General features: G+C 55.8%; 1 protein-coding gene across 1 annotated transcript; it reads left to right on the forward strand.

The window, feature by feature from the left end:
- Positions 1–15,380: 15,380 nt before the first annotated feature.
- Positions 15,381–16,881, forward strand: Hes5 (hes family bHLH transcription factor 5). The gene is made up of 3 exons (XM_006992395.3): positions 15,381–15,551; positions 15,638–15,803; positions 15,892–16,881. Exons 1-3 carry the CDS (start codon positions 15,498–15,500, stop codon positions 16,170–16,172), a joined length of 501 nt encoding a protein of 166 aa, XP_006992457.2. The 5' UTR covers positions 15,381–15,497; the 3' UTR covers positions 16,173–16,881.
- Positions 16,882–18,516: the final 1,635 nt, after the last annotated feature.

Consider the following 18,516-nt stretch of genomic DNA (forward strand, 5'->3'; position numbering starts at 1 on the left):
TGCTCTGCCACTGGGGCTATGAAGAACATGGCCACATGAGCAGTTAATACCCTCCAGAGGTGCTCGGTGAATCAGCCTCCTCGGCTCACACTAGGGGGAGCAGCTAGCCTGGCTGAAAGCATTCTTGAGGGTCTTTCCAGTCATTTGGACCCAAGTAAGTGGACTGTTGTTAACCACAGAACCAGGGACAAAGTCAGCAGGACAAGGGTCCAGCCCAGGAAGCCCTCAGCACAGGGCCAGCCTGGGCAATACCAACATCTCTGGCCAAAGTGGGCACCCAGGACCTCAGGGTTACAGCCTGGGTGGATGGCAGACTCGGATTCTGAAGACTGCTGACCAATGCCTTTATTGAAAGTCTGTGCTCTTCTCACTCTGGAGTATGTGCTGTGTGCACCCAGGCCTGCGGCCACTCAAGGGATACACTGCTGCAGCCCCATACTGCTACAGCAGCCAGTGCACAGCATTGAGGTACAGCATTCGTCCACCCAGCCGCATTCCAATATAAAACACGGAGCCCTTCCACAGCCTGGAAGGAACAGGATCCAGCTCTGGTCTGGCTAGGAAGGTCATGAAGATGCACCCCATACATCTATCCCCCATGGAATGCTGGCTCAGACCCCCTGCCATGGACAAGCCAGAGAGTATGCAATCTTTGTAACCCACAAATCCTGTGCCCCAGTACACTCTCTCCAATATGAAGACAGGTGGTAGCTTAGGGCCACTGTCGGGACAGCCAACCGGCCCCTCGCCTGTCCACTGCTCGGTTCCTGCTCTGGAGCCAGTCAGAAAAGTAGCAGGGGACACAGAGTTCCAGCTACAGGAAGAGCCATGACAGCAGCCGTTTTGGCCTCCACCTCCGATTCCCAGGGCCTTATACCATGGCCCCCAGGCCTCTGTCCCCTATGGGCTGGGGCTGCTCCAGCACGCTGCTCTTGAGTGGCGACAGGGATCCCTCTTCACCTAGGCTGGAGGGCTCTGGCCTTTCCTTTCCCGACTCCCTCTGCCACGCTTCTTTGCTGCAGAGTAAAGAGCAGAGGCCGGAGGTGCGTGAACCAAGGCAGGGCAATAAGCCAGCCACCGTCCCCCGCCGGGCCAAGGTGTCGCCAAGAATGCTGCCTCCTTGTCTCCAGCTCTAGCAGGGCTGCTGCCCACCTCAGCCCACAAACCTCCAACAGGAGACTCCAAGCTGCCTCCAGGTCCCTGCTGGACCACACTGCTAGCACTGGACTCACGCTTCGCTCCTAGAGCTGGGGATTCTGTAAACAGCGGCCAGACCAGAGGTCACTGTGCCTTTATGCCACTGGGGGTGGAAGTGTTGGTGTGGTCTCTAGCACTTTCTCACGCCCAGCAGCCAATGGGGAGAGCCAGGATTGGAAGACAGAGCAAGAACCCTCCCACAGAGAGGCTGGACCATTATCCCTCCCGGGTGAGGGGTGGGGATCAGCTGCAGCAAATTCGGGGACACTTGCCTGGTAGGCTCCTTGCCCTTGGGTCTTACCTTCCAACCCCCTAAGAAAGCTGTGACTGCCTTGCACAGCGCAGCCAGGATCTCAGAGGTCAGTGTCACTAGCAGCTTCTGCTCTGGCCCCAGCTTCCTACAGGAAAAGCACAGGACAAATGTCCCGTCCCTCCATCTAGCCATCTGACTTGTCTAAACACACACACACACACACACACACACACACACACACACACACACACACACACAATTCATCAGCCATTTTTTTAATGACTTCAGAAGTATCCCTAGAAATGTCAAAACCATCATTCCCAGAAGCCCCAGCCTCCTTAAACCCAATACTCAACACTCCAGGAGCACCTTCTCCAGGAAGTTCCACACGCCTTCCTCTTCCAGGCTAGTCTTGATATTGAAAAACCCATCACAGTGCTGGTCCAGGTACCTAATTCCTAGGGGAAGGGTACCCCCTCCATCCTTCCCCTCAACATCTCCGTGGCTTGGCGGGTTTCTCCCCTTTCTTTTTTATTTGGTTTTGCTTTTGGTTACGTCTGCCAAGGTTAGCTTTGAACTCACTATGTTGCCAGTGATGACGTTGCCTCCCAAGTGCTGGGGTTACAGGTGCACCACTGCGCCCAGCCTGGCGTTTCTAAACAGCTAAACGTGAGTCTCTTCCACTTGCCCAGATGGGGCATTGCTGCTCCTCGTATCAGATACGGTGACTGAGGTGACTGGAGAAGGCCTTGTCCTGCTATCCATACCCACTGTGTCCTTCACACTGAGTGGCAGGCAGGGCTGCTGGGAGGGTGGCGTGGAAGTGAATGCTGGGCGTGAGGCTAGCATGGGCACACCAGGGAGCAAGGAAGTGTGCCAGCCAGTGTGACTCTAGGCAGGACGTGTGGCAGGAGGAGAGGAGATGGGGCGGCCCAGTGATGGCAGAGGCAAGGACAGAGGCGCCGTGCCAGGCATAATGGCAAGAGTGTGCAGGGTCTTCCTGGGAGTCCTTTCCCCAGACACTGAGGGTGAGTGATGGAGCCAGGGATGGTGCCAGCCTTGGGCAAAAGGGAGGGTGGCTGCCCTGTGGGGTTCTATAAACTGCACGTAGGTCCCCAGCTCTGGGGACATCCTGGCCTCTCACTGGTCATCAGGGAGGAACCCCCTTATGCACTCATTCTGGCTCGAGGGTGGCCAGGTAGGCTGTGGTAGCTGCTCTGCTGGCCCCGCCTGCCTGGAGGCTCTGAATGGCTGGGCGTCTTTTGTGGGAGAGCAGCTGGCGCCCGGCCCTTTATGTGGGGCTGTGGGAAAGTCCCCGGGCCAGCCTCTCACAGCCTCTCAAAAGCCGGGATTATCTCTGAGCCTGTAGGACACCCTCTCAAGGACCCCCTCCCCTAGTAAGGTTGGGGGCAGGGACACCCCCACAGAGGGTCTGTCCACCAGGCTCTGGCCCCAGAAGCCCTTTGGCCAGGAAGTGTCCTTGAGTGGAGAGACCCTTGAGCACTCCGCTCCCGCCCTACCAGCCCAGCTGCCCAGACTTAGAAATGCCCACTACACAGGCAGGGCTGCCAGGGGCAGCAGAAGAGCTTGTGCCCATCGGAGTCCTCTCTCTTTCCTCTTCACCCTGTGTGCCCAAGGCAGGCCCAGAGCTAGAGGCTTGGCAGAGAGGTGCATACTTATTTAACACCTACAGCATACAAAGCTGAGTAGATGGTCCCCCTCCTAGCTCACAGTTAGGGGCATGGGAGGACCACACCTACCTATCTGCCTGTCTCACGGCTGGCCTTTCCCTGATCTACCAGCCACATCCGTGCAGTAGAGCACAACTATGAGTCTCCCACCAGGAAACCAAATGAAGAGCCTGACAGCCTGGGGCTCAGGAGTTTAGACCTCTGGCAGCTCTGATTCCAAGGCCACCCTGAAGTCTCCTCTGTCCACCAGGCTCTTTGGTGAACACCTGGGCTGGGACCACCATCAGTCCCATTCCATAGATAAGGAAACTGAGGCCCAGACAGCTCAGTTTCTATGTAGTAGCAGTTCATGGCTTTGAACCCTGTGCTTACAGCCCTGTTACATCCATGGGTAGGGCAAGAGGCAAGCTTCCCCTAGAGTGCCCTCTTCACACATAGTGTGACACAAGAGGTTGTGAGAAATCCAGGGCACTCAAGGACAGATGTGCTGACATCCAATGAGGTTGCCAGGGAGCTGCTGCCGCTGCCCAGGGCCTCAAAGGCGGCCTAGGGGGAGCCCCCACCCTGCCCGCCCTGAGGACTGCTCCCCAGATGGCCTCTGGGGCCGGGAGCTTGGCTCACAAAGCACAGGCGGCCCCGTGGCGAATGAGTTTGTTGCCGCGCACGCGCCTTTTGTGGAGGATGAATGTCTAAGGCAGGGGGTGGGGTGTGGGAACCCACCCGGAGCGGGCCTCCCGCTCAAATTATTCCCCTCCTCTGTGTATGGGGGGAGGGGGCGCTGCTGCCTGGAAAGAAGGCAGAACCAGCCCTAGGCACTGCCTTGGCACCCTCAGGCCCCACCACGTGGCCTCAGGCAGACATATGGGGCTCCATGCAATACAGAAATGTGTGGCTGCCTTCTCTCCACCCCATGCAGGAAAACAGGAAGTGGGGCTGGCTGTGGCTGCTTGAGCTCCTGGGGCAATCTGAGAAAGAGCAGGAAACTCTGGGGCCTAGTAGGGCACTTCCAAATCCAGACTCTCACGTCCTGGGTATCGGATAGGAGGCTGAAAGTGGGAATCACTGGCAGGGTTGAGGAGCAACTAGAGGCCACTCCTTTGCCCAGTCCCTTCATCCATCCACTTCACACACGGAGATCAGGCTTCAGAGCAAACCGCTGGACCTGGCACACAGTGACCACGTGTCAAAGCAGACAGGTATTGCCCTGTGGGAGATGGGCAGTTCGACCTGCCTCCTCCTAGGCTGGAAGCCATAGGAGCTGGCTAAACCTCCCTCCAATCTCTCCATCTGTGGTCCAGGTCCCAGGAGACATCCACTCACCCACTGCCGGAGGGAGTGCCAGGTGTGGCTGGGGCCATAGGCATGTGTCCTCCCTGCTGGTTATTGTGAGCCTCACCAGAGGCCTCCACACTGGGCTAGAAGACACCGTCTCTGATAGTTGGTCCTGGCTGGCCAATTGTAATGGGACAGATGGTAACATGAGGTGGGAGCTCCAGTACATGTCAGCCCCAAAGGAGAGCTGCTGAGGTAAATCTTACGTTGGAGTTGGAGCTGGGCATCAAGAGAGGGATTAGGAACCAGGCAGTGGTGGCACACACCTTGAATCCCAGCACTCAGGCTTCAGAGGCAGGCTGATGTCTCTTAGTTCAAGGCCTGCCTGATCTACAGAGCAAGTTCCAGGACAGCCAGGGCCACACAGAGAAACCCTGTCTCAAAAAACAAAACAAAACAAAACAAAACAAAACAAACAAACAAAATCAGAAGAGGAGGAGGAGAATGAAGAGGAAGAAGAGGAGAGAGGGGTAGGTAGGAGGTCAGGATGAAGTACTCACTGGGTCTTGGACCTGAGCCTCTATCTGTAATCTCACCGAATGGTACAGTCTCTTAGAGACATGGTCTCACTGTACTTGCAGAGCTAGGATCCTGCCTGTCTCAAACATTACCAGCAGGTATATAATCTGCTAGCCAGTGTGGTAAGAAAAGGGACCTCCACCCTAAGAGGGACACATGGCTCGCCCTGGGAAAGGGAAATAGATGAGATCTCCCGGGTAAACTGGAGGCAGAGGAGGAGGGGGGTGAAGAAGTGAGGGGATGGGGGATGGGAACATGAGGGATCATTGGGATAGTGGAGTTGAGGGAGGGACAGAGAGAGAGAGAGCAACGAAAGAGATATCTTGATAGAGGGGGCCATTATGGGGTTAGGGAGAAACCTGGTGCTAGGGAAAATCCCAGGAATCCACAAGGATGACCCCAGCTAAGACTCCTAGCAATAGTGAAGAGTGTGCCTGAACTGGCTTTCTCCTGTAATCAGATGGTGACTACCCCAATTGTCATCACAGAACCTTCATCCAGTAACTGATGGAAGCAGATGCAGAGACCCACAGCCAAGCATTGGGCTGAGCTCCAGGAGTCCAGTTAAAGAGAGGGAGAAGTGATTATATAAGCAAGGGGGGGGGGGTCAAGATCATGGCAAGTAAACCCACAGAGACAGCTGACCTGAGCACACGGGAGCTCGCGGACTCTAGACCGACAGTTAGGGAGCCTGCATGGGACTGACTTTGGCCCTCTGCCTGTGGGTGACAGTTATGTAGCTTGGTCTGTTTGTGGGGCCCCTAGCTGTGGGACCAGGATCTGTCCCTGGTGCATAAACTGGCTTTTTGGAACCTGTTTCCTGTGGTGGGATGCCCAGCTCAGCCTTGATGCAGGGTGCAGGAACTTGGTCCTGCCTCAACTTGATATGCCATGCTTTGTTGACTCCCATGGGAGGCCTTACCCTTCCAGAGGAGTGGATGGGGGAGGGGTAGGAAGGAGGTGGGGTGAGGGGATGGGAGGAGAGGAGGGAGGGGAAACTGTGGTTGGTATATAAAATAAATTTCAAAAATAAATTTAAAAAAAAATTTTTAAAAAGGGACCTCCGATCACAGAGTCCCAGAGTCCCCACTCTAGGACTTCCTGGGGAAGTGATCTGCCACAGAAGCCATCTCGGGCACTGCCTGGGGACCCCAAACCCCAACAGGGCCCTTGGTCTTCTGGTCATGTTCGTGTTCAGGTACGGTCAGCTGCCATTTCCCAAAGGCTTCCTTGCTTCTTTAAAGCTGCTACTCACCCCAGATTCTGTCTCCCTCTGGAAGCATGGTGTCTCTGTGTTTGTTTAGTGGGTCCCTGTGACCCTGAAAGTCTGGGGAGCCCCTTAAACATAAGCCAAGCCGACCAGTACTCCAGCTGGAGAAGAGCAACGGGGCATGGACTATCAGCAACCCCAGACCTGGGAGAAGCACATGCAGCTAGCTCAAGGATTAAATGGGCAACACACCATGGGCTCAGGAATCCACTTCTGCCCTTTCTGCCAGGGCCCAAGGCTTCCCCTCCTTGCCCCAACCCCTGCCCTGGGCAGTTTTGGGCCCTTCCACTCTGACCTGAGCCACCATCTGGCAGCTTAGCCTTAAATTTCTCTGGGCCTTTGTTTGTCTACCTGTCTAATGGGTATGATGATGCTAGACCTCTGGAGGTAATCCCACTTCATGTAAACCAGCCTAGCCCTCCAACAGAAGCTTCCATGCCAGCCTCAGATGTGTGTGGGGGAGGGAGAAGCCCTTGGGGTGGGAGTGAGGGCAGCTGTTTTCTGGAAAGGGTTGCATGATAACTATTTTAGGCTGGGTGGATGACACTTCCCCGACCATCCTCTGGTACTACATCAAGATAGGTATGGGTAAGAGATGAGCCAGCTGTACACCAGCAAGATTTCATTAGCTACCCTGACATTTCAATCTCATCTAATGTCTCACATCAGGGGATATTCTTATTTGGGCGTTGGTTGTTTCAGAATGTAAACACCATTCCTGGAGGGCAACTGGGCTCTGGCGTGCCATACCTGCCGGCCACCTGCCTCTGACCCCCCAAACCAGTTGAGGGGCCCTATCATTGCCCCCACTTTGCAGATAAAAAAACTGAGACAGGGGTAGGTTTAAATGAGATGCAGTGGGCTACACAGCTGGGGGATGTGAGGATGGTGTCTGGGGAGGGCTCTGTGTCCCCTCTCAAGATTAAGAGCCAAGGGTGGGGATTCCTACCCTCTGGCTCAGGCTGGGACAGCTTCCTTCCTTGTCTGTGTCACTGTGCTCCTCACTCTAGGCTACGGTTCCCACACTGGTGGCGGCAGCAGCGCGGGAAGCGTGCCCAGCCCTGAGGCATTAGTGCCGGGGCCTGCCTCTGAATGAATGAGGGCGGCAGTGGGGGGCATGAGGAGGGTAGCTCCCAAAAGACCATCTGGCTCGATGTTATAATCGAGCAATAAAGGGCTCATCTGCTTTTCAGGAGTTGGGAAGGGGCTGCGCTCTGACACCACAAAGTTTTTAACCAGCTTGGGACTGCGACCCCAGCACTACCCTGGCCCACTGGGGGCTGGTGGACAGAGTGTGGCCACGTGGTCTGGGTACACCTAATCCCTTCACTGCCTTGGGCGCATCCCCCACCCCAGTTTCCCCACCACCCACCTCTGTTGTCCTGAGCCCTGCCCACCCCTTTAGCCAACTAAGGTCGGGGCTGATGGAACCTGCTGTTGGAGCTCTGGGGGGGTGGGGGTAGCCCTGAGTGAGGCTGCAGTGCACGAGGTTCCAGGGGCCTCGGGATATGGATCTCCACCTCACAGCCACCCAAATGCCTCTTAGGCAGATGGAGCACTCAGCCAGTGGGGCCGTCAGACACACCTCACCAGACCTCTGTTCTCTAGGCCCAGAGGGAACGGAGGGCTAGGGCTTGGACTTGTGTCCTCACTGTGTCTCCAGAAAGTACTTCCCACGGGGCCGTTAGGGTATATTCCCCAGTCCCATTCCCCACCTTTTTAAAAAATATTTATTTATCTGTTATGTATACAGTATTCTTTCTGCATGCCTGCACTCCAGAAGAAGGCATCAGATCTCATTACAGATGATTGTGAGCTACCATGTGGTTGCTGGGAATTGAACTCAGGACCTCTGGAAGAATAGGCAGTGCGCTTAACCTCTGAGCCATCTCCCCAGCCTCACCTTAATCAGATGAGAAAAGAGGTTTTGGAGATGGAATATCTCCAGGCAGCCACCATCAACAGAGCCCTCAGGGCCACTGGGTAAGCAAAAGAAGAGAATGAGGTGGAGAGGGAGGTACAGAGCAGAGAAGCTGTGTGTGAGCAGCTTTTAGGAGAAGAGCCTGAAGCTGCCTGAGTCCCACAGCAGAGTATCAGGTTTGTGACCTACAGGGTTAGACCCAGCACCAGACCTACTGAGCAGAGGGGCGACCTAGGGTCTGTGCTTCTGCAGCTCTGGAGTCTGGATGCTCTCACAGAGTATCTTAGCTCCGACCCTCTCAGGTCAGGTTAATGTGAGAGCAGCAGGTGGGCAGGGAAGTGCCGTCCTCTTGATTTGGTGACCCTGGCTTCGCACTAGTACTATGTACAGTGCAGACACCGAGGCCCCCGTTTGGGTACAGGCGGCAGGCGGTCCCTGCTGCACATGCTCCTCCTGGCTAGAGCCCAGGAAGGTGTATCTCAGCAAGGCCCTCCTTGTAAGAGGGGTGAATCCCCACAACCTGGAGTCAGTTCCTCAAGACCCAGGTAAGCCTTGGCCTATAAGCCCATCTTACAGACAAGTAAACCCAGTCTCTAGAAAGACCAAGATGTGTTCACCTGTGTGAGAGTCAAGGGCAGTGTCAAGCCTTCACCTGGCCCAGCCCCTTTACCACCCCATCCAGCCTGCTCTTTGGAACTCCCTAAAGCAATTCTGTTGTGGAGGAAGCTGGCAGAGACAAGCTGCTCCGAAGCACATCACTGAAATGCCACAGAAGACAGGGGTATGTCAACAAGGCAGCGGTGGTGCAGACCCAGCGAACTATGACCCTTGGGATCAGACTGCGTTGTCTAACCTGACAGGCAGTATGCCACCTCCTCTCACCCAGTGGAGCAGAGTAGGGCTACCATCTCAGGGCTGTGCCTGTGCCTCTCAAGGCCCTGGAAGTTCAAGGCAGGTGTGGAAGGGGGAAGTAGAGGCCAGGAGCTCATTTTAGTGGCTGTCTGAGATCCACACCCAGGGAACACCTAGCAGAGAGGCTGCCAGACAGAAGTGGTAGGCTGGCTCAGTGGGGATCCCAGAAGCAGCCCAACCCCCACCCCTCATGAAGGTTTGATTTCCTCCTCTGTTCACTAGGTCCCATGCTAACAAACCTTAGCCCATAAAGCCACTGCTGCAGACACCTAGCCCTTCCCTGGGGCTCTGCACCCAAAAGACTCAGGAACTGCTGACTTTACCTTGACAGGGTGTAAAGAGTGCCTGTCTGCCCAGTTCCCACTTGGAATGAAGTTGTCCCCATCCCGCTATGAGAAGGCCACTCCATGTCAGAGGAACAGAGAATAGACCAGCTTTGCTTAGGATAGTAGATCCCCTCCCAAGTCACCCTCTGGGGCTGAGGCAGCAGCAGCTCAGGCAGACTCTACCAGACTGGTCCACAGGCAAATTGCTTCCTCCTGAAAGCCTCGGCTTCCTCACCTGCAGCCCAGGCAGGCATACCCTTTCCTGCCTCTGAGGGTTGCGGAGGGTCTCCAGCCTTGCATCACAGCACACAAGGCCATGGTGACCACACAGTTAATCCCACTATCACAGCACCCGGGTATTTGTTTCGAGGAAGGGCGGCAGACAGCAATGTTTGGCCGACCAGGGCATTCTGAGAGGTGAGAGAAGCAGGGCCAGGCTGGGGACAGTGGCTCTGAGAGCAACTAAATGGCATACATATATGGGCACACAGGCACGGGCATTCATGCATGGATACACACAGGCATGAGCACATACAAATGTGCAAAACTACATGCCAACGTGCTCCCTGGACCTGCCGGAGCAGAAATGTGGGGCTACGTATGCATGTGTGTACTTGTGTGCATATCTCTATGTATGTGGCTTGTGTGACAGGGTGTGCATGTGTATATGTTATGTGGAAGCACTTTCTACATTACATAGTGGTAAATGTCCACTTAAGAAGATATTGAGAAAGGGGCCAGTGAAATGGCTCACTAGGTAAGGGCGCTTGCTGCCAAGCCTGATGACTTGAGTTTGATCCCTGGAAGCCACATGTTGGAAGGAGAAAACCAACTTCGACAAGTTGTCCTCTGACCTGCCCCCCCCCCAACACACACACAATTAATTTAAGATGAAAACGTCAGGAAGAAAAGCTAACCAAATTTGCTCCAAACCAGGATGACATTTGAGGGTTCTCTGTCTCCTGCCACTTCCAGTCAGCCTTCTGGCCAGTAGTTACCTGTCTTCACTGTGACTCCATGCTATTCCCAATCTATAGCCTCTAAGTCACCTCCCACATGTTAGCGTCTCCTACCCCATTTTAGAATTCTTCAACCCACATTCGAGGCCAAACTTGCCCTCTGCTCGGCCCTGTGCACTGTCTCTACTAACCAAGGGAAAAGATGGAGTGGGGCGGTGGGAAGAACCATGCCATCTTGAATACAGTTCCTTAGTCTAGTTCTTGGGAAAAGGGAAGATTCAGAGCACTGGCCTGGGAGAGATCTAAGGCTTTCCTCCTGGCCCCACAGGGGACACATGTACCTTATTGGCAGTCTTTGCTGCATAGTCGTCACCTTTTGTCCCTGAATCAGTCATCTGGTCACCTGCCGACTAGAGCATGGGTTCCAATTGATGGGGATGTTACTTTCCTCGTACTTGGGGTACATACGCAAAGGTCAACTAGGGGACTACAGCATCTATCTACGCCCAAATGTACCCATCCCTTCCTAGAGACAGTCCCTCACAGCCACCACCCCCACTCACATTAGCACCTGGCCCTCTGCCCCTAGAGCTAGACCCACCTCCCTTTGTGGCTCAGGAAAGCAAGCAAACAACTGGGCTTGAACCCCAGCCTGAGGTGAGACAGGAGAACCTCCTGTTTGAGGTCAGCTGAGTTACATAGCAATTCCCTGTCTCAGTTAAACAAGCAAGCAAGCACACAAACAAAAATCCCAGCCTGGACCTCCATCTTACTGTGCTGGTAGTCCACAAGTAAAAGAGGGTGACTCGTGGGTGGGTGCCTTGAAGTCAAGTCTAAACTGGGAATTGACGACAACTGCATTAGCGAGTGTCCGGCCGGCAGTTTTGACACACAGGGTTAGCCGAGCCACAGATCACGTGCCTTGGCAAGCCTCTTGACCTCTGCTGCTGGCCATGTGAACTGAAGACAGAAACTCTTCTCACTGCTGGTCTACGTCCAGCGTTCCATGCCCTGCATTGTGCAGGTGAACTCTTAGTCGAATACTCCCGCACTGCAGATCCTGCATGGAGTGTGGAAGAGAGCCCACCCCTCCTAGCCTCCAAGGCAGACTCAGCAGCCACTGAGTGTGCCACTGTCTCTCAGGGCAGACTTCCTCCGTGGCCAACTGCCCTTCCTGGTGGTCTCTCTAGGGGGAGTAAGCATCTCCTTGCAGCAGCAGCACACTGAGGACAGAAGTCTAGGTGGAATGAGAACTGGGCTCAGCAGAGGACAAACCTGCTGTGGTCATGACTTGAGGGGACTCTGTCCCCACAATCGCAAATAAGGTCACTTCCTTGCTCCCAGCTCCCAGGCAAGTGGCTTTCTGCCACCCATTCAAAGCACAGTTTCTACTCCCTGACTCCATGAGGGCTTCTGAGGTCAAACAACAGGCTGCCCCCTCCCTTTCCCAGGCCATCCTCAGTCCAGACCCAGCCCTTGTAAATGTTTTGGGAACCAGGACAGAGGGATGGCAGTGCTGGCACTCCTAGGACCCGACATCCCCCCACAGTTTTGCCTCCACACAGTCACGATCCTGTCTAGGGCTCTTCTCTAGACAGCTTCCCAACTGTGACCAAATACACATAACACAAAATCCACCCACTTCTAAGTGCTGTTCGCACGTTAAATATACTCACGATGTTGTGCAGCTGTCACAGCCGCTCGTGCTCATCTTCCCACCAGAACCGTCCCCACGGAACACCGCCACCCCATCTTCCTCCCACCCCAGCTCTTGACAACTGCTCTGCTTTCTGACCATGGATTTGACAACTCTGGGTCCCTCCTATAATTGGAGTAATGCAGAGTCTGTCCTCTGGGGGCTGACTTGTCTCCTTAGCTTAGCATAACATCCTCAGGGTTCACCTGCGTTGTGTACAGACAAGCCATCTTCCACTCTGTGGATATTCTGCCTGTTCCTTATCTGTTCAGTGGTTTGTGAACACTTGGGTGGCCTTGGCTCCTTGGCTCCTGTGTATGGCACAGCTGTGAGCACCAGCATGAGAATGTGTGAGTCTGCTTTAAATCCTTGAGCATAGACACAGAAGCAGAATTACAAAATAATTCCATTAAATTTTGTTGGCCCTCCAAACTGTTTATCACAATGCTGTACTCCTGTCCAAAATGAGCCCTCCTTCAGAGACTGGGAGCAGAAGATTGCCCTGCAGCCTCCCCAGAGCCTTTCCTTGTCCAAGGACCTCTTCAGTCAGCTTATGAAGAAGGGACAGGGTTTGTGACTTTCTGCATAACCATGGCAACTCAGTTTACAGGAGCCCCTGCCCCATCTACGAAACAGTGTGATTACTCAATGGAAGGGCCTTGCCAACTCCAGACCGTGCTCCATTTCATCTACTGCCCCCTCCCCCAGACTTACTGAACTCTCATAGGGGAAGCTCTGGAAGGTGTGTGAAGGGCAACCATGCTGCTGTGGTGGTAGGAGGATCCCTACACCCCTCCCCCATCCCACAGTGCTTCTGCAGGGCAAAGCCCGCCAGCCAGAGGCAGCCTTCACCCCTCCCCCTTTGCAGCTACTCAAGTCGGATGGTGTGAGCCAGGAGCCCAGCGAGTTTCCCACACTTTGGCCCCATTCACAGTGTTAAACGGCCCACAAAGGCCAGGCGTGTGCCTCAGAGGCCGCCCAGGCTGCCATCTGGCCCGCACTCGGGGAGGCAACCAGCCTTTCATCCGGCTGGGATTTAACACCATTCATTTCATATTTCCCACAACTGAAAATTGGATCAAAGCTGCTCGGGTTCAGGGGGGTGGTGAGGAGGAGCAAGGAGGGGGTGGCCCTCCCCATGGCCCACCCACCACCCTCACCCCTAGTAGGCCGCTCTCCTAACCAACCACGGGTGGGCGGGCAGTTGGGGTGGGATGGAGGTTGGACCACATCTCCTGGCACGCGTCTCATTCGGGTGAGGAGCTGGTTCAGGGGAGGTACTGGGAGTACAGAACACAAGCCACAGTCAACTGTCCCCACCGAAGCCTGGGGGAGCAAAGTCTGGGCCTGGATGACCCCTATATCTGAGTACAGTCTTGGATCCTTGCTGGCAGCAGCCAGGTGCAAATGGTCAGGGCACACATAGGCTCAGACTGTGTTTCCAGGAGGTGGGTTTCAGGCTCTCCCTGCTCGGTTGGCATTCCCAAAGCCCTCTGCTGGTCACCTGGTTGCTCCTGAGCCTTGAGTTGGCAGAGCATATGGGACCGGCACATAGGTGACCAAGTCATCCTGCCCTCTCTACCCCCAGGGAGCCCAGATCCATAACATGGCTAAATTTGACTACCATATGGCATGAACCTCTTGTGGGCTGCCAACAACAGTCCGCTGAGCACCACCAGGAATCCCTCTCCTTTGCAGTCTGTGGGGGCTGCTTGCCCACCACTTAGTACCAGACACTGCCAATCCCCAGGACTGTAGAAACAGAGGCCTGGGCATACAGCTCTGAGCCTCCTTCCTTTCTTCTACGTCAAACAAGGACCTCAGCGAGGAGCCTCCAGCTCAGGGTGAGGGGTGTGGCGAGGTCTAGGGGAGGTGAATATATGTACCTGTATCTTGCCGTGACAGGCCATTCTACGCTATCTCAGAGCCAAGCCACCCCACTGTCGCAGATGGTTTCATCCACGGTAACCAGCAGGCCTGGCAGAGACCACTTACAGCAATGGTCCCTAGTGCCCTTCCGTTCGTTCCTGGGCTCAGTCAGACATGCATGACCTCCATCCAGAGAACCTCGCTTCAGCTCTGGCTGCAGTGTTCTGATGCCAGCCTTCTGCTTGGACCTGGCTAGGTCTTAGGTTGCAGGTTACAGGTGGAGGGCTCTCCCACATGGCCATTCCCTCTAGGGTGGAGACTAGTCAGGTCAGCTGGCCAGACACCACAGTTTTGAGTTCATCCAAAGGGGCCCAGTTATGCTGGCACAGCTTTCATATAGGGTCTCATTCTCAGTCCTGCCACCTTGCACCCCCACACAAAATGCTGAGTAAAGCAGGAACACACACACACACACACACACACACACACACACACACACACACACACACACACGGGGGGGGGGGGTGAGAGAGGAGTTATGGGCAGCCAAGGAGCCACACAGTAGAGATCACAGACAGCATGAAGGAGGCATGGTCTTCCTATTTCGGAGATGCACTGTGGTACTCAGGTCCACACAGGATGGAGAGAGAGCCCCAAGGGCACCGATGGCCCAAGAGCAGTCCAGACACCCTGTGAGTGCAGCGGTTCCTGCAGACTTCCTGGGTATGGAGCTTCACACTAGGCACTACCCAAAGCAAATTCAGGTAGCCTGGGAGTATGCCTGGCGGGCTCCACACTTAACACCCAGCCATTCCTAGCTCTGGAGAAGTCACCCCTCCCAAGCGACAGTTTGGGGACTGGCAATAAAAGGTAGTAATGCCGATGCTAAGCGCCTGAGTCCCTCTCTCATCCTCTACCTGTAGACAGCGTGACAGCAGCACCTGTTTGGGAGAGTGTGGCCCTCTTCAATACATTTTGCCTGTGGGCAACAGGTCCCAAATGGGAAGGGTGCCCACCCTCTGGAAGCCGCTGTCTGTTCATTGTAAGACTTCTTTTTCTGCGCCTGTGGCCTCTGCCAGCCAGCGGTGGGGAGCCGCTGGGGAGTGGGAGAGAAGAAGGGAGAGAATGGGGTGGGGTGGGGGGACTCCTTCCTGCCCTCCCCACCTCCCCGCGGCCTGGGAAAAGGCAGCATATTGAGGCGCGGGGCTCTCAGCATCAGGCCCCGGGATGCTAATGAGGGCGAGCGCGTTCCCACAGCCCGGACATTGTGCCGCGCGGCCCACCTGCTCCTCGGGGAGCGACCATTGTGCCCGCGCCAATTCACAGGCAATTTAGCGTGCGCTAATGGGCCGGCGCCTTTGTGCGGCCGGCGCCGTCATTGGCCGCCGAGTGTGGGAACGGCCGCGGCGCCCGGGCCCCAGGCGCCGGGCCGCCGCCCGCGCCTATATAGGGCTGGCGCGCGGGGGTTCGGGCCGCGCCAGCCCGGGACGCCTGGCTTTGCCCGTTCCGCTCCGCTCCGCACCGCTCGCCAATCGCCTCCTGAGCGCCAGGCATGGCCCCAAGTACCGTGGCGGTAGAGATGCTCAGTCCCAAGGAGAAAAACAGAGTAAGTGGCACTCGTCCGGCGCGCGGCGTCCGGTTCCCCCGGGGCCTCTGGCCTCCGCCGCCCACCTGACGCCTCTCCTCCCGCAGCTGCGGAAGCCGGTGGTGGAGAAGATGCGTCGGGACCGCATCAACAGCAGCATAGAGCAGCTGAAGCTGCTGCTGGAGCAGGAGTTCGCGCGGCACCAGCCCAACTCCAAGCTGGAGAAGGCCGACATCCTGGAGATGGCTGTCAGCTACCTGAAGCACAGCAAAGGTGAGCCACGCGTCTGCACCCGCCTCCCGCTCCCCGCCGGTGTCTTCCACCGCGCGCGCCCCACTCATGCTACCCCGTCTCCCCCCAGCCTTCGCCGCCGCCGCCGGTCCCAAGAGCCTGCACCAGGACTACAGCGAGGGCTACTCGTGGTGCCTGCAAGAGGCCGTGCAGTTCCTGACCCTGCACGCCGCCAGCGACACGCAGATGAAGCTGCTCTATCACTTCCAGCGGCCCCCAGCTCCCACCGCACCTGCTAAGGAGCCGCCGGCGCCGGGCGCTGCGATCCACCCGACGCGCTCCCCGGCTAAAACCGCTGCCTCAGTCGCCACTTCCCGCCAACCAGCCTGCGGCCTCTGGCGGCCCTGGTGACCCCGCGGCCAACGGGTGCCTGGAGCGGACCAGAGGACAGACAAGCCGGTTCCTCTCGTTCCTCTCGGTGTAGGGAAGACCTTCCCCAGCCGCAGTTCAGCCCCAGGTTGGCCGCCACCTTCTTCTGAAGGCTCCCTCCCCGAGGCTGGCTGGCCAGCAGAAGGGTCATTCTTAGAGAATGTATGTGCAGAGTTGTCATTTGGGGATAATCAGAGTCCACCCTCTGCCGCGTGTCCAACCCCATGGGGTTGTTTTGTGTATGCATTTCAGCAAGTGACTTCTGGGAAGTTCCCGGTCACCGGGGGTTCTATGATATTTGTAGAGTCAGGGGTTGGTTTGCTGGTGCCCCAGCCTGTAGAGGACTTTCTTCAGGGCCCGTTGCTGCTGGGCAAGCACCCTGCAGGCGGGCTGTGCCCTGGGCACACTTGCCTTTTGTGAAGGCGGAACTGCAGGCGTTTCCTCATAGGAAAGCACTCAGCCTGTGTGGGCATAGGGCCTATGGGACCTCACCTAAAGGTTCATGTGGCCTTGGCTGTCTGATACATGCTCATAGTGGGCTGTCTGGGAGGGTGGGGTCTCCACGATGATCCTTAAAGGACTCCTCTGTGTGGGTGGGTGCATGTGGGCACAATTTTGTACTTAGAATTTGAACTCTTGGTCATGTGGGAGACCACAGACTTCTCTAAAGGCTTCTAATAAAATATCAAGCCCTCCATGTCTGTGTCTCTTGTCTGTCCTTGGAGTGGCCGGCCCCATGACTGGGGGTGGGACAGTGGGCGCTACCACGTTCACAAACAGGGATGGGGGGGTGGTGACTGATTGCTGGTGGTCCTCTAACAGAGAAAAGCGAAAGGCAAGAGGTAGGAGGTGAAGAGGAGAGGGGCATGCAGAGCTGTTGGTGCTCTCACTGTGAATAAGACCCGGGTGGCTGCCACTGATTTTTACTAGCTCCCGGGAGGGGGGGAGGCATCATAATAAGTATAGGTCCTTTGCTCTGTCCACTGAGATGGAAACTGGGGGCTGCAGTGGACCTCTCGTTGCAGCAAAAAGAGGCTTGGCTGTGTCAAACCTAGGAAAGCATCTGCCCCGGCTCCTGCTTCCCTTAGTGCACCTATTTAGCTAATTTATCAATACCCTCCCTCCCTCCCACAAGGTGACTGACTAGGGTCAGGGCTGACCCATTCCATTCAGGCCATGAACCTGGTAGGAATGGTTCGCTGCCTCAGATAGGACATTTACTTTAAGGCAGGCCACAGAAGGTCGGCCAAGTTCACAGGACCCTAGAACCACAGAGTCCAGGTACCCCAAAGTCAAAGTCCATGGAACAAGAAGTGGGAAGGAGCTGGGTGTGTCTACGTTTTCTGAATGACAAGCCACAGATGTGGGCCCTGCCCTGCCCTTTCCGTCTACTCTGCCGGTGGCCACCTGAAGTCCCTGCTGATTCCCTAGATGTGGTGAGCAGTGACAGCATGCCCATCCCACTCGTTTTGCTTACTACAGGAGCAGCAGCACACCTGTGAACGGGGAGAAGACCACAACCTTGTGGAGTGTCCTAAATGCAGGGCAGGCATACCCCGCTGACAGGGACTGAGATGCTGGGTCATCTCACTCACAGAGGGAGCTCTGCCCCCTGGAGCAGGCTCTCCCATCCAGAGCATGCCCACCCTGTTGGCAGGCACATACAGCACAAGGCTGCCTCCTCCCTCAATCTGTCCAGATATATGGCAGTTGAGCTGTGTATCGCCTCAACCCTGTGCTCCATGAGCCTGCCAGTCAGTGAGTGACACAGAATGCAGACAGAACCCAAGAGCAAGATATTAAGTTATGTGGTGGGCCTCTTGAGGACACAATGCTCTCAAGGGACTCAAGTCAGCGGGAACTCCAGATTACCTCCACTTTGGAGCCCTGCCCCCTCTTCCAGGCACCCTTTCCTCCTTTCCCCTATACTTTCCACAGATTGGCATTAAAGTGCCCTCTTTCCCAGCTTCAGTCTTATGGGAACACACACACACACACACACACACACACACACACACACACACACACGCCCCCATCACTTTCCCCATGGCTAGGCACTCCTGAGTGTAGGGTCCTTAAAACTACTCCAGTTTACATGGGAGTTTCAGCATTGAAAGTCCCACGTCTGTGGGAAATCAGGATGGTGGGTCACCCTATCAGAAATCACAGCAGCTCGAAGGGCCAGCCTCACAGCGGGAGGGCGGCAGACCCAGGTGGTCTGGAAGCAGGATCCGCAGGCTCAGCACAAGTTAGCATCTAGACAACTCAGAGAAAGAACAATATTCCAGAAGCTTCATGTTATTAGTTTGGAGAATAACAGCACTCT

The sequence above is a fragment of the Peromyscus maniculatus genome, chromosome 2 (genome assembly GCF_049852395.1).
Source record: "Peromyscus maniculatus bairdii isolate BWxNUB_F1_BW_parent chromosome 2, HU_Pman_BW_mat_3.1, whole genome shotgun sequence".
Classification (NCBI taxonomy): domain Eukaryota; kingdom Metazoa; phylum Chordata; class Mammalia; order Rodentia; family Cricetidae; genus Peromyscus; species Peromyscus maniculatus.

Bases quoted from the DNA above. Each gene is read 5' to 3' on its own strand.
- Hes5 (XM_006992395.3), top strand. From the start codon at position 15,498: ATGGCCCCAAGTACCGTGGCGGTAGAGATGCTCAGTCCCAAGGAGAAA. The intron at 15,552-15,637 runs GTAAGTGGCACT...CTCCTCCCGCAG, and splicing joins GTCCCAAGGAGAAAAACAGA to CTGCGGAAGCCGGTGGTGGA. The intron at 15,804-15,891 runs GTGAGCCACGCG...GTCTCCCCCCAG, and splicing joins CTACCTGAAGCACAGCAAAG to CCTTCGCCGCCGCCGCCGGT.